This window comes from Gymnodraco acuticeps, unplaced genomic scaffold, assembly GCF_902827175.1.
Source record: "Gymnodraco acuticeps unplaced genomic scaffold, fGymAcu1.1, whole genome shotgun sequence".
NCBI classification, from domain to species: domain Eukaryota; kingdom Metazoa; phylum Chordata; class Actinopteri; order Perciformes; family Bathydraconidae; genus Gymnodraco; species Gymnodraco acuticeps.
In genome coordinates this window covers 1,877,629-1,892,271 of record NW_022992177.1, presented here as the reverse complement: position 1 = coordinate 1,892,271, position 14,643 = coordinate 1,877,629, and the positions used below count along the sequence as shown (strand labels likewise).

General features: G+C 38.6%; 2 protein-coding genes across 4 annotated transcripts in view; one reads left to right on the top strand and one right to left on the bottom strand.

The window, feature by feature from the left end:
* Nucleotides 1-144: 144 nt before the first annotated feature.
* Nucleotides 145-4,086, bottom strand: svip (small VCP interacting protein). Its single transcript, XM_034204724.1, has 4 exons — nucleotides 3,496-4,086; nucleotides 2,802-2,852; nucleotides 1,780-1,896; nucleotides 145-1,459 (listed from the first exon to the last, which is right to left on the bottom strand). The coding sequence occupies exons 1-4, from the start codon at nucleotides 3,556-3,558 to the stop codon at nucleotides 1,445-1,447; spliced, it is 246 nt and encodes an 81-aa protein (XP_034060615.1). The 5' UTR covers nucleotides 3,559-4,086; the 3' UTR covers nucleotides 145-1,444.
* Nucleotides 4,087-8,207: 4,121 nt separating this feature from the next.
* Nucleotides 8,208-14,643, top strand: part of ano3 (anoctamin 3) — a 37,777-nt gene continuing 31,341 nt past the window's right edge. For 2 of the 3 annotated variants that reach the window (XM_034204676.1, XM_034204675.1), the window contains exon 1: nucleotides 8,208-8,351. In XM_034204676.1, the coding sequence (XP_034060567.1) occupies nucleotides 8,222-8,351 (130 nt within the window). In that variant the 5' untranslated portion in view covers nucleotides 8,208-8,221. Of the gene's footprint in view, nucleotides 8,352-10,982; nucleotides 11,221-14,643 lie in introns of those variants that run through there. The other variant, XM_034204677.1, reaches the window with a different exon arrangement.

Here is a 14,643-nt window from a genome sequence, read left to right as displayed (position 1 = left end):
CTGACCCAAAGCTCAAATCCTAAGTAGCCATTTGACATGTAGACTAGTGTGAATAGGATGTTGCAAATGTCCTTACTGATAATTTTAACCAAATCTAACTCTTAACTTTCTGTAAAACTGTAATTCACAGAGTCCACACAAGAGTAGCAGAAATGTAATTTATTGTAGCAAATAACATTGGCTATATGTGCTGTTCAACAAAATGGTAGGAGCACCAGAAGCCTTTAAGGATCAAGTAAAGGCTTTAAGAAATGCACTTAGTTAAGCACGTCAAAGTAAATACTTCCCTGTGTACCGTACACACTTCACTTGTTTTTCCTACCAAAGGTTTCTCCCGTTTCTAGAACAGCTGACATTTCTATCTCCAGCATAGTGTTAGAAAGCATGTTTGCTGCCCACACCCACTGTGTGCAAATGGATGTCTTACAAAAGCTTGTTTGTCACAAACACATCATATCATATAAATAAGCAGGCATCACATCAGTGGTTTGCACACATTGTAATTCAATGCAACACAATTGTGCAGAGCAAAAACTAAAAGGGCTCTATTAAATGATTTATACCAAAGACTTGTGCACAGGGTTATTAACAACAACAACATTTGGAAGCTGCTGTATATTTTATCACTAAGGTATGAAGTTTGTACTTCCTGACTGAACCACCAACTCAGTGATGTTGCATTGAGTTCAGACCTGGTTATCAAACATTTCCTCAGCATAATGCCCCATTGGGATTCCCATGTGACATGAGCACTGCACTGATCATAGAACCATCCACCGGGTGGTAAATACGTTATAGCACTTCTTGCACAAGTCTTTATGTTGCCCATAAATAGAGCCCTCAATTAGGTTAAATACATGTTAACTGGGTGCTTGTTTAATTGTATGAAAAACCTTCATAAGCACACTTTCAAGTTTGTAAACATAAACTGTGTTTTTCCTTGACAGGTTGTTGAAAAAAGTCGTACAAAAAGCAGTGCAGACAATGTGGATTTACAAATCCTCCACAGTGAAAACTAAAAGCAGTGAAGTGAAAAAGCTAAAAAGTGGTTAATGACAGCTTTGTCTTAATATGACAACAGTCAGCAGAGTTAAAGCTGGACTCAATCATCATATTATTTAGTGTTATCTAATGGTGATCACTGTAAGATTGTCATATCTATTTTTAAATAAAACGAATACAGTATGACCTGTATCTACTTGCACATGTCTGTTATCCCTGTCCAAACGTCTGTGCTGGCTTGTATAACTTGGCAACAAGAGGGTTTTCCTGCTGTTCTGTCTGTAATCACTTCAGATTGTTTTGCATAAAACATGACACCTGTAGCCACTTGTCTCATAATATCAAAACAAAACCAAAAAAAACAAAAACCGACAGCAGTTCAAACATCTTTCAAGTCGTCTTGCTTCAATTCTTCACTTTGTTTTTGACTTCATCTTGATTTTCAGCCCACCTGCCACTAGAGAACAAAGAGGGGGGAGGTTATCAGAACAATATTCAGTCTTTGAGACAAAGTGCTATTTTATATATCAATGATATGTCTCACGTTTGAGAGTAGATGTCAGATAGAAAACGTGGTTAGTGTGATATTTTGGTGTTACCGCTAACTGGGTAACAGATGATATCAACAACATATTATCATATTGTCGGCTAACATCTTACTATTCAAACAGAGGGATACATTCAAAGTTATATTTGCACCAGACTTTCTAGAGTGACACCCATGATCATCCTGTTTCTCTAGAAATCACACAGCTTGAGGAAAATAACAAAACTAACCCTCAACCCGCCGCCGCCTCCAGACACAGAGCCGGTCATCTCCTGTTTTTCCATCTCTTCCTGTTTCTTCTTTTTTCTCTCGACTGCTTCTGGATTTTTAACCCCCCTGTATGTTGTCTGAAAAAGAGAGTAGAAAATGGTCAAGCAATAACTGACAATGGCTTCATTAAAAAAGGAGCTTAAATATTTTTAACGTGTTCAAATATATAATGTACAGTCCAAAACACATGCATGTTTTTCCCCAAAAATTATTTTAATAAAAAAACGTCTTTAGAAAGCACAAGGTATGTTCAATCAGAGCTAGCAAAATGGCATTCAACTTCCAAATAAAGCAATCCAGAGAAAGGATGAAGCAGCTCACTGCCATGTGTGTGTTAGGGCCGAGTGATTTCATCTGCAGTCCTGAAAGTGTGAATCATCAGGGAAATTGAAGGTGAAACATGTGGTAGATTAGAAATTAGCCAATCCAAAAGATTCAATTGGCCAAAAAAAGGTTTTCATTTTGGTCTACTTACCTTGATACAACTTTAGCATGGCTCTTACGGGTTTTCAAGTGGCATTTCTGTATGATAATGAAAACACTCACCACACTGTCACATGCATCTACCTCAGATGGGATGTAGTATAAATTATACTACACCCAGTTTCCAGTATATTGTATGCATCTCACTTAAACTAATTTAGTCTGAACAACCCTGCAGTAAATGTGATCCTTGTATGATGTCCAGTTTTGGATCAAACGATTTAGAGAACTGTTAAGCTTAGTGGTTATTTTGGAGGCTGTGGTGTGTTTAGTTGTTGTTGAATTATAAAAAGGTAATACTGACAAATATTTTAAATCGCACAATACAATTTAACAACATTAAACCAACAGCCTACATTTAATCCAACCTTCATGATGTATTACAGAGCTTATGGAAAACATTACTTTTAGTAATATGTAGCTAATAATCTGGAAAACAGTATCAAAAGGGTTTTAGACACAAAGAGAAACATACACAAACACTTATTAATTAACCTACCTCTTTCTGTCTTTTCTCAGCAGCCTCAGCCAATTGTCGTCTCCTTGCGTCCTGAAAGTAACAATACATCGAAACCTTTGAAGTATTATGGTTGGATTGTTGTATTCATTTCTGAAACCATAGGTAAACTACAGCAACCCACAACTAACATTAAATCGTTTATATGAAAACTTCTAAAAGAAAACTTCAGTTTTTCAGGGAAATGTTTCACAAAATCACCACTCAAAAGTTTCTGTGCATTATCCTAACAATAGTTAAGTAACTCAGGGCTGTCCTGATGGATGTCAAATCCTTATCAACTCAATCACACAAAAAACCACACCCCTAAAGAGATACATGCACACGAGCATGCTTTACAAATAACATTGCTAAACTATCATCACACACAAATGCTTGGTCTTGTGTCAGTTAGTCTTGTCAGCTACATCTGTTAGCCACAGTCTATATAAAGCTAGCTAGTTGAGTATGTTGGGCCTGCAGCATACTTTACAGCCAGTGTTTACAGAGGCTAAACAGTCAACTCCTGAACATTACCTAGTAGGGCCTGATGTCATACACACGATTAATCACATCCACATGGCATTTGGTTTATTTAACGAGTGAAAATACACATTGTATGTCGTTATACACGTGTGACATTCTGACTTTTGTAGTGACACAGCTGGTAATAAAAGCTTTAGTAAAATGAACCTACTGGATCTGGTGTGACAACAACGTCGTCCGCTGCTCCACCAAGGCACGGTAAGCACATCCCCATACTGGAGTACCGGGAAGTAAAAGGCACGTAAAAAATTGAAACAAGTGTCTTGGTTGAGATTATCAAGATAATTTACTAGCTGGTAATCAGTCAAATCGCTGTACTGATGGTTAAGGCAGAAGAGGAAGCAGCACCCAGCGACTGCTGCTGTTCGCATACCGTTACCGTTAGCTTATGTTAGCCCATGGTAACGATAGCATCCCCGTTTACAGTTAGCTACCACTAGCTACACGCACTTTTTCTCATCCAAGCAGCCACTTCTTTTATTTCATTTCTTCCCAAACCTCTTTTTAAAAGCATCGACATATGACAAATATGTGTTATAAAGTCAGACGTCCATTCTAAATGTTTATCCCCGAGTTTGTTGACACAGCTGACTAAACTGCCAGTGTAAACTATGTTCACAAACACGACATTGCTAAACAGTTTTCTGCTAAAATGTACAAAAATAACTAAGCGCCAAATAATAATACCACATCAAAACAATACGAAACTGCTACTGTATTTGCACACGATTTATCTTAAGCTACAGTGGTCTTATTTATAGCACATTTGCTCCACCATATTGTGTTAAAAGAAATGTGTTCATTGTGTGATTTTGAACGTAGCTCGGTGTGGCAGGTGATGGGTGGGTGGATGCTACACACCGGTGTTCTGATAGCTGATGCAACAGCAGCACCTTGTGGCAAAGGAAAAAACTAAGGTTATAATCACTATGTTAATGATGATAATCTAATACATAAATGCCGCTGATGAAGTTTATTTAGCTATTAGCTATACTCATGATGACATAAAGAGAGTAATAATAAAGTTACAGAGACAGCTGAACGCTTTAGTTGATGGTATTACACTACAAATAATAAATAATCGATTTTATAAGCCAGGTAGTAATATATATAATATAATTATGCTAATGAAAGCCATTAAACTCAAGGCAAACTTACCTTTTTAAAAGAGTGTATTCCTCCTCTCCTGGTTATAATGTGTTATCAATCATGTGGCTTAGACGAAATGGAAGCCCCATATGATGAGAGTGATTCTCAATACAGCAGTTCCGTCCAAATCAATGCTGTACAATCAATAACCTGAGAGTTTTAGTGTTGTTTCTATCCTGCTTAACCTGACAACACTTTAAACTCCACCCATTCATCTTCGCTGCACAGCCGGGGCTTCATCACAGCTCAAAGTGCTGCACGGTGAATGGCAGCATCATGAATTTGCACAGCTTTTTCTACAACTTTTCACTCAGAAACGTATTGAAGGGGGATTTGTACTGAAGGCACCTGTAGTCTTCATGCAATGGAAGTCAAGGTGTCCCAGGCTCTTGGCAGCTCTTCAGGTAGGTTTAACTCACACTGAGTAATAGTTAAGCAATGATTGACAATAGGCTACAACTGCTGCTATAAAACTAACTTTAACAAATAGCACTAAATATGACCTGATATGTTTGTTTAATGATTTGGGTTTTTGCATTCAATTTATTGTAAAGAAAAGAAAAATATGTTTTAATAACGTCTTACAACATGTTTAAAAATGTTCAATAGAATGTTGGTTCTCTGACACAGCTTCAGTTCTGCAACAAGAACATCTCAGCGCTATAATTATTTAAAATGTATTTTTTCTTTAACTTGGTTAGCAGTTGTCCATAATAATATATATATTAATTAAATCGTAGAAGCTTCATGGGTGCAGACTAATTCAGTAAGCATTATGAAACTGTACTTGATGAAAGCTGATCCTTTATGACTTATTTATTAATGAAGCGACACATGGGCGCCTCCTTTATATCAGTTTCCTTAATGAGAGCCAGATGAATTGGTCATTAAATAGAATAAGAAGATACAAAAGGCACTTTATGTGTAATTTCAGTGTTGTGTGCTCTTTTTACACTGGCATGTTTGCACAGCAGCATTCAGGGAAGCTTACTGTAATGTTGTGATGATGTAGTCAGTCACAGAAAGGAAGGAAAGGGACTGTGAGGTAAATCCAGCAAACATCTCCAACATCATTCAGTTTAATGAGCTAGCTAATGCATGAATGCCATGGCTTTTATTAGCTGATCTAAATCACCACTCCCCCAGGCGAAGATGAAAAGGGCCAAACTGTGGTTATTTCATGATAGCTAATGGGACAGTGTTTTCATCTGTGTTGAGCCATGTGGATAATGTTCAGTGGTGTGCAGAGACTCTGTGGTGGCTCTGCTGGAAGCTGGGTCAAAGGTTTACCTCATCTTGAATTTGACGCTGGTGTAGATCAGCTTTTGCCCCCTTACCCCATGTTTTTGGGTCACTCCTAGCAAAGATATCCGAGAAATCCCTGACAAAGAGTGCGTCCTCGTGGACTAATTGAGGAGTTATGAGTGAACCCGGAAGAAAAAAAAAACCTTTGTGTAATGGTCTTTGTTGTAATACATTGATAGTCTTAGGAAAACATAACCCAAAATAATTAATAGACACTTGGAAAACTATATTCCATTTTTTTTTCTAGAAGCATCAGAAGATACACTCTCAACAGTCAAGTAGCTACTTAAAATGTCCCTTTTTTTTGTCAATGAAAGCTCTCTGTGGTTTTGGGCGACATGACAGGTGCATCACATTCTGCCTTTTTGTTTGACATTTAAAGTCATTGTTTAGAATTATGCTTGAAGCCTCAACTGTTTGCTTCTTATTGCAGTTTGGAAGATATGAAGAACCCAACATTGTATCTGCACACCTTGCATTAGAAAAGGAGACAAGAGTGCTATGAGACATTTATGTGGCCTTAAGTAATCACTGCCGACTAATGTAAGCTGTTTAAGTGATGCACAGCTTGCAGACTAAATTGAAGCAGCCATCATGTAATGGAAACACTGCAGTATAAAGGCCTTCCGTACTCCCCTTGTCTTATATGTAATAAACACTGATGCCTCTTTTATTTAATTATCAAGTTGCTGGTGAGGAAATCCACCTGGTTGCACTCGAAGTAAATCAATTTGCTCCATCAGCTGTTGATATTTCCATATTGTAAAGTAATTATGCACAAATACTGTTATTATATTATTATATCCCCTAAGGTTATCAAAAAAGCTGTCTATGTGGTATTATTTTAGATCAGTGATTTTGTCCTAGTATTAGACAGTGGCTGTGGTGGTCATGGTGTATGCTGGTACATGGATACATGTGTTGAATAAATAATCAATGTGCCAGGAAGTACCTGCTCATCAATTGATCTGCAGCCATGAGCAGGACAGTATATTATTGCACTTAGACCACACAGCTGTTATGCAATCCAAGCACTTTTCAGGGAAAGTTATTCTGTCTGACCAGTTGTCTGAAGCTCTGGTAGGAGAGGTTTGTCTGGCAATATTATTGATTTGGCAATGATGTTCTGTTAATGGTGTTTTGAGCTGAGAAAACGCATAATGACCTGGTTAAATACTTTGGATTCACACAAACACATTACTGCTGCATTTTTTTAAATGAATTACAACACCCCCATTCTTGCAGGCTTTGGTTTCACAGCCCTCTGGTTGTAATTGCTGTTGCTGTCACAATGTTAACCATAAACATTAGCATTTTAATATTGTACTGTTCACACCAGCATGTCTGGCAGACATTTGTTGTTTTGTTGTGGGCTCCTTTGAGAGGGGATGCTGAGGGGAGATGTCGCTGTTGGACCTGTGCTGAATAACTTCTGAGATGTAATGTTAATCTGGATGGAGGTGAGTCATGTTGTTTGGACTCAGAGTGCAGCCCCCCCGGCTCTACCTGTTGGTTTTAATGAAGCTGAATGCACACATGAGGGAGGGAGCACACATCAGCACACACTGAATACAAATCTCTGACTGTAGATGTTTTTCTGCCATTGTAAACAAATGAAAATGCATTATTGTATGCTAACTTGGTTAACCTAGCAGTGACCTGTTTTGGATTCACAATGGTAGCCTCTACATTGTGTAATAAAGCAATTACTGCAACAAAATGGGTAGTGGTTGTTCGGGGGTAATGGTAAATACCCATTTATTACATTCATTTGGCCATTTATCTTCCTATTGTGCTGATATTTTCAGGACAATCCAAGCATACACTTTGTTAGAGGAGCATTTAGCATATAACACTATGTTGGTTGAAAGTGTATAAAATAGACTTTAAATCATATTAAGACTTTTTTTACATTTGCTAAAACAAATACACATTAAAAAAAACCTTAAAAAACAATTTGTTTATTTCTGAAATCATTCATATGTATTGCACACCAGCTTGAATTAGTAAGATCATGTTGGTTTAGTGTTTATTTTACATTTAACTTCTTTTTAAAGGGACATCCAACCTGATCAGATGCCTCTCCGTTGGTTTTGAAAAGACAGAGGCCAATTTGTTCCCCATTAGTGTCAAGTATCAGAGGGTAAAAAGGAATATTAAATACACGTTAAAAATGTATGAGTGCAGGAGCACGAGAGAGCTGAGTAATGAGTGTGCTGTGATCACCTATCATTTTTACTGATCTGAACATAATGTACAAGCTGTTATGTATTCCCATTGATAATTTGAAAAACAGTGTGCATAGGTTGAGTGGCAGGATGCTCTCCAGGAAAAAGCAACAGTAAAGATACTTTAATAACATTATAATATTATACCCTCTCACTTTGTGTGTGTTTGCAGGATCATGTCACCAGGACAACTATATGTTTGTGCCTCTGCTGGAGAGGCACGCTCATATCAATCCCAGCATCAGCCACTCAGCGTCCTTGAGCTCCTCACTGGCCAACAGCTTCCTCTCCGGAGACACGGAGACGGACAGCGACCAACTCTCCGGTGAGTTTGCCAGAGCACTTGTGAATAAAGGGTTTTAAATGCATTACATCCATTTAAGATCCGCCATTACTTGTTTGACATATTGCTGCACAGCTAATGTGAATATTAAGTGTGGGGATGATACTAAGATTTAAGATGAGTCCTATTGCACTTAGACCATGCTGACTCTGCCATTAATGCATCAATTGGTCAGATTAAATTGGCAAAAGTTTTGATCATTGATTTATCGTGAAAGTAATTTATCAAGCAAATACACAAAAAAGTGTCTTTGATGTCTTACAGGTGATGATCTACTGCTTGTCTGTCTTGTCACTGAAAATTAAATAACTTTTGCATCAGACTTTCTGTTGGACAAACCAATAAGGCTGACCCCTCTAAGTTGATTACTAATTTTGGCATTTTTGACTAAGACTAACCATTTAGTTTGGAGGCTGCAAGACCTACATTTTGTCAAAAGTATTCCATGAGTTTTATATTTAAATGAATAGGCTGAGGTAAATAATGCAAAAACTCTTTTGGGTTCTCAGTTGGAGCCAAGTGCATTGCTCTCTCTGCAGAACCATCCTTTGACCTACATCTCCAAACTAAGCAGGGATGGAATTTATGGTCTTATTTAAATTGGACTTATGATAAATGCAAATTAAAACAATTTAAAACAATGTGACAAGAGAAAGAGAAATCTCTTATTCTAGAAAATAACTTTTCTATGAAAGCACATGCATCATGTATACATTATTATTCCTATAATTCCTATGATAATATATATAAAAACCTAAAAAGACTCTGACAGCTAGTTATTTATTTTTACCACAAGGTGGCAGTGCTTCATTCATCCTAAAACCTTGCTCCCTTACAGAGCCATCATCTGACCTAAATCTCTAAACTAGGCAGGAATGGAAAAGATAAACGGGGCCGACTGTATAAGAGCTACTTTCTTATTTATCAGCCGATGGAAGGATGCATTGACCTGGTGGTTCAATGACATGTTGGCACACGCAGTCCTGCCACCAGTCCTTAATTAACATCAGAACAGAGGGAGGAGGAGAGGCGTGCTGAGCGGCAAGAAAGCAGATGGTATTTTTCATCTATGACAGATACCAGACTACTCCCCAGAATGCCAGCACAGACACAGACTGATACACAAAAGTAAGGTCACAGACCGAACTGCAACTCGTGTTACTGTGACACTTTGCAGACGGACCAGATCACAGCAGTCAGTGAGTGTCTGGTAGCAACAACACGAACGACTCAGGGCTCTACCTCTCATGAGCTTAAGGAATTGATTGGTGGTCTGCTGGTCTGTAACTCTGTGTGGTTGACATTGAGATAAGACCAGTGACCTTGCAGATAATCCATGATAAGATCTCCGTTCGGTTAATACTGTGCAACTGAAGACCTAAGGCAAAGCGATAACGGGGCAATACGGATTGTTTTAACTTATATATATTTTAACTATAAGGTGTAGGTTTTGATACCACATAAATGTGCTGTGTGATGAACTATTATATGCTCCCTGATCCATTTTCTTCTATGTGACATATACATGTTAGAAGCAGTCAAAAACAACAGCAAAATGGAGGTGATAACAGATGCACATCAGAGCACTAAAAGTAAAATCATTAAAACATATAAAGAAACCATGAACTGAAAATGACAAATACAAAATATGACCAATAAAAGAGGAAGGAAATTAAATGTATGAAAACAACATGTGTGTATTGTTTACATTCCCATAATAACGTGCAAACAGTTTCAATAACTAAATACAATGTCCTCGTCATTTTAGCTGAGTATTGTCCTTTAACATTAGATTATCAAATACTGCAGCCATCTGTAACACCCTGATGGATTTGATGACTGGTGTAACATTAGTTCCTGAGAGGGATCCCCCTGCATACAGCAGCAGTGTGTCAGTACAGCTGAGCTGAGCCTAGTAAGTATTGATTGTTTTGAGTTTTTCTCACAGCCTCACAGTCTCTAATGCATGCCAAAGCAAATGATAGTCTTGAAACAAATGTAAAGGTTCCACATTATTTCTTTATTGTTGCTTTTCGTTTATTGGTTCTTGACAGTCAACAACACTATTATCTGTATTTTATATTGACATGATGTCCCATCTGATCCCCTTGTGAGATATGAGATCCTTTATTTGTTTAAATAATGCATGTCTGTTTTAGAATGACTTTCAACATAAATTATGAAGTTTTAGTTATTGATTTAAAGCAGAACACTTCCCGATGAAAAAATATAAAAGGTCTTGTATAGTGTCTATGTGAAGATGCTATTACATAATCTTGCAATTGTTTACACCAGCACTGACTGCACATGGTTTATTAGCTTGACGCAGTTTTTCCAACATGGCAGCACACATTACACCATGTCATGCCTTAGAGTACAGCAGTTTACAGCACGTGTGGATTAAAAAGGGATGATGATTGATGACCGATCAATGCATGTCCTTGTCGGTCCATTTCAGACCTGCTGCCCCTGCAATTTCCTGCAGTTTATTAGGAGTCAGTAAATCAGGACCGGGGGGGGGGGGGGGGGGGGGGGGGGGGGGGGGGGGGGGGGGCGCGTCCATCTCAGGACCTCCTCTCCCGCCCGTCACCATGACAACTGCCGTGGCGCGCGGGGGGGGGCACATGTGGAGCTTTAGAGACACACAGGTGTTGCCGGGGTTTGCGCATCGCTGTGAGATGGTTTGGCAGGATGGGAGCTGCGAGAAACACCCACACAGCCTCATCATAGTTTCCCATGTATCCTGCAGTTCTGCTTTTCGTAATACGCGATTCAATTAACGCTGGAAAGCCACTGATCGCCGCAATGGTGCACCACTCGGGCTCCATCCAGTCCTTCAAGCAGCAGAAAGGTTAGTCCGGATTGATGATTTTTCGTCCGGTAGGGATTATGTGTTGCACTAGGTGTGATGTGTGGTGACTTTTCTCTGTAGTTAAATAGTTTGTGGTGTTAAATGGCACTCCGAGGTATCGGTGTCTCTACTTGCTGTCATTGTGACGCACAGTTAGAGCATGTTTATGAAGCTTTTACGCGCTGATATTGTACCTTATAGCTTTTGTTACACTGACTTGGGTCGTTTTATGTTAAGCACAAAGGCTACAACTAATTAAAATGGTATATTAATAATTAAAACCTTCAAAACATTTATGAGAAATTTGAGTTATTGTCGAAATCATGATGGTTATAATACAGTGGATGTTTTAATGCTGCACAAAGGTATGACCTTTTTTCCCAAACAAACCTCTCTTGGAAAGCTTGTTTTTAGTATCAACTTGCAGTGATTTGAACAGCACTGAAAGTCGTGATGCGCCTCAGCTCATGAGTCTGCTTCAACATCCCCAGCAAGTGGGCTGGTATACTCAGTGATTGCATTATATCGTGCATGAGCTTCGAAGAAAGATATAAACTGTTCCATAGAAAACTCTTCAGCATGTGCAGAATAGTTTGTGCATAAGGTGAAGTAGCTTGCCAAGAATAAATGCTCAAGCTTTGGCAGTAATGAAAAAATGATTTGAGGCTGCCAAAAGTACCTGTCAACATTTCCTCTATAAGCAAGTTTAAAAAAAGAAGGCAGACTCCAGTGCATTTGGCATATCAGCATTTTGAACAAAGGACAACCAGAATATGTATCAAACTGAGTAAAAGAAAGATAAATGGTCCCCAAGCATTAGATTTCTTCAATCTATTAATAAATATCATGTCATCGACCTGTGTCTTCCATTCGATGTTCATTACACCGCGGATTGATTTTAGAGCCCAAAGTAGGGCTCTTTAGAGAACATGATAGTGTTTTTTTAATACTTGGTGTTAATTATTAATGGGACAGCTGTCTGAATTTGGAAAAATGGTGGAGAAACTTGTTTTCATGCTGACACAGGGAGTGATGACCTATTTTGTTGAGGAACCTGGCTGAGGAGGATGAGCGGGTCTCTCCCCTGGCTCCAGATGAGAGGAAGCTGAGCTGAATGTAGAAAAGTCATGAGAGAGGGACGCCCTGCTGAGGAGGGGGTTACATTATCTGGTGCAGCTCATGCTTGTTTGTTGGTTTTGAGTGTGAAAACAAACTCATGGAGTTGATCCAAAAAAAGAGTGCAAAGTACGTTATTTACAAAAAGGTTGACCCACATGATCAATATGGCCTGAACCCATACTGACAACTTGTATTTGTAATCATTTTTTAGATTTGCTTAATTATGTGATTTGTCTCCCATACAGTAATTTCCTCCTGTACAGCTTATACTGTTATATTTGACAGTGAACCTCTTCCTGGCTCCAGTCCAGCCAACAGGAAACACAAAGCACAACATGATATCAGATTTATTTTAAAATCATCTGACTACAGGCCTGAAAGCCCACTCAATTTTTCAGTGACTGCTAAGTGCACCATTAAATTGATGTCAAAGCGAGTGAATGTTGGCTCACAAAGTCCTACTAAAGCAAATCTCAGAAATTATATTGCACCTCCTCAAATACAATCAGCATCACCCTGTGAGAGCATTTAAAGGCTGGGAGCTCAAATGTGTGTCTTTGTGTTCCCGTACAAAAGAGGTGAAAACCTTTATTAACGTTGCTGGAGCCAAGATGTTGATTGCTTTTTAGGAAATCAGTCAAATCTGAAAATTGACTCTAAATCAACTGGAAGCCGAGATTAGGGGTTTGTAGGGGAGGTGAATGCAATCCGCTGCAGGTAAAGAATGTTTTGGGTATAGACAAAACACAAAGAGTTTGACAGTGTCTGATTTCAAAGATAAACCTACAGTAAGATTATAAATGAGTTAAATAACAAAATATCCCTCAGTTAGTAAAAACTAGAAAATGCAGCTCCATTTGAGCTTGAATACAAACATTACTCACAAGCATCTGATCCATCTTTCCAGGATTTGACTGGATTTCAAATGTTCTTTGGCAAACCAATCATAAACTTTTTGGATAAAACGTACAGACAAACTCAATGCATTATTCAATAGCTGCAGCAAAAATATGTTTATTTGGTCTTGATGTCTATCCATGAAAAACATTTGATTTATCATTCAGGTTTCCAAATAATCCAACAATTGCATATGAACCAATATACTGCTCAAAATACACATGGAAACGTGCAATAGAGATGTGATTCAATAATTCCTCTTCTGTTAGATTACACTTTTGAACTTGTGTGTGCATATACAGCCAGTGTGTGTTAGGTGTGTTGATGTGTAAACCTTTGGTTGCACAGCCCTAAGCAGGCCACCTGTCCTCTTATGCAAGCAGGCAGATGGTTTCATGGATACAGACATTCATTTCAGGGCAGATTTGGGGAGAGCACATGAACAGTATAATTTGTCCTTTAAACAAGATGCTGCAGAATATTAAGCAGACTTCAGTATCATAGGAGTTGATCAATTCTGTATAAAAAGTACCTTTGCATTTCTATCATGCCATGTAGACAAAGAGTTTATAAAATGACCAAACGAAGAGGCTGTTTTGTTCTGTGTGTGTTTGGTCTTGCAGTTACCAGCTTTAACACTTTCAATCTTTAAATAGTCAGCGGACGCTTTGTTGCTAGGTTATAAGAACAACACAGGCAGAAGTTCTGCTGGAGCCCAAAGTTATTGTTCAGTTTAATCACGTCTACGAAAAAACAAGCGACTCTTGGAGGAATTACTGTGACCTCTATGCTTGCTGGTTTTTATTGTGGACAGTGTTGATATGAAATCCCTGATGAGGCGTGTCCGTGGGGGCACACCAGAGGCTTTGCGGAAAATCCTGTGACGTAGAAGATATCACAAGCAATCAGGGGACATATGAACATAGTGTGAGGGTATATAGAGATTATAGGAGGAAGATGTTTAATCTGCTCAAATTATGCATGTTGGTGCCAGGATTGTATAATAGGGTCCTGAACTGTTAAATGTGTGGGGGAAATGGGCCAGCTGCTCAGAGGTGCGTTCACGGTCAGCCTGTCTGGCTCGGCTGCACGTGACGGACGGACCACAACAGTCTCGTTTGAGCACGTTGTTTGCTATTTGAGGCTCTTTTCTTTCATATTTTTATATAGTTTTGACCAGTATCCAAAAATCCTAATTGCATCCACTGTGATTCAATGGGGTAACAAATGAAACAGCAAGATGTCCAAGGGGGTGAATAGTTATATAGTCACAGCATAAAATAATGTTCTTCTTGGTCCAACCCTGTAATGCTTCATGTTTTAATCACATTTATATTAGTTACAGGTCAGATTCAGAGGCTGTATATTGTGATATTAACATGGATTTGCTACAATATCATAGGAGTC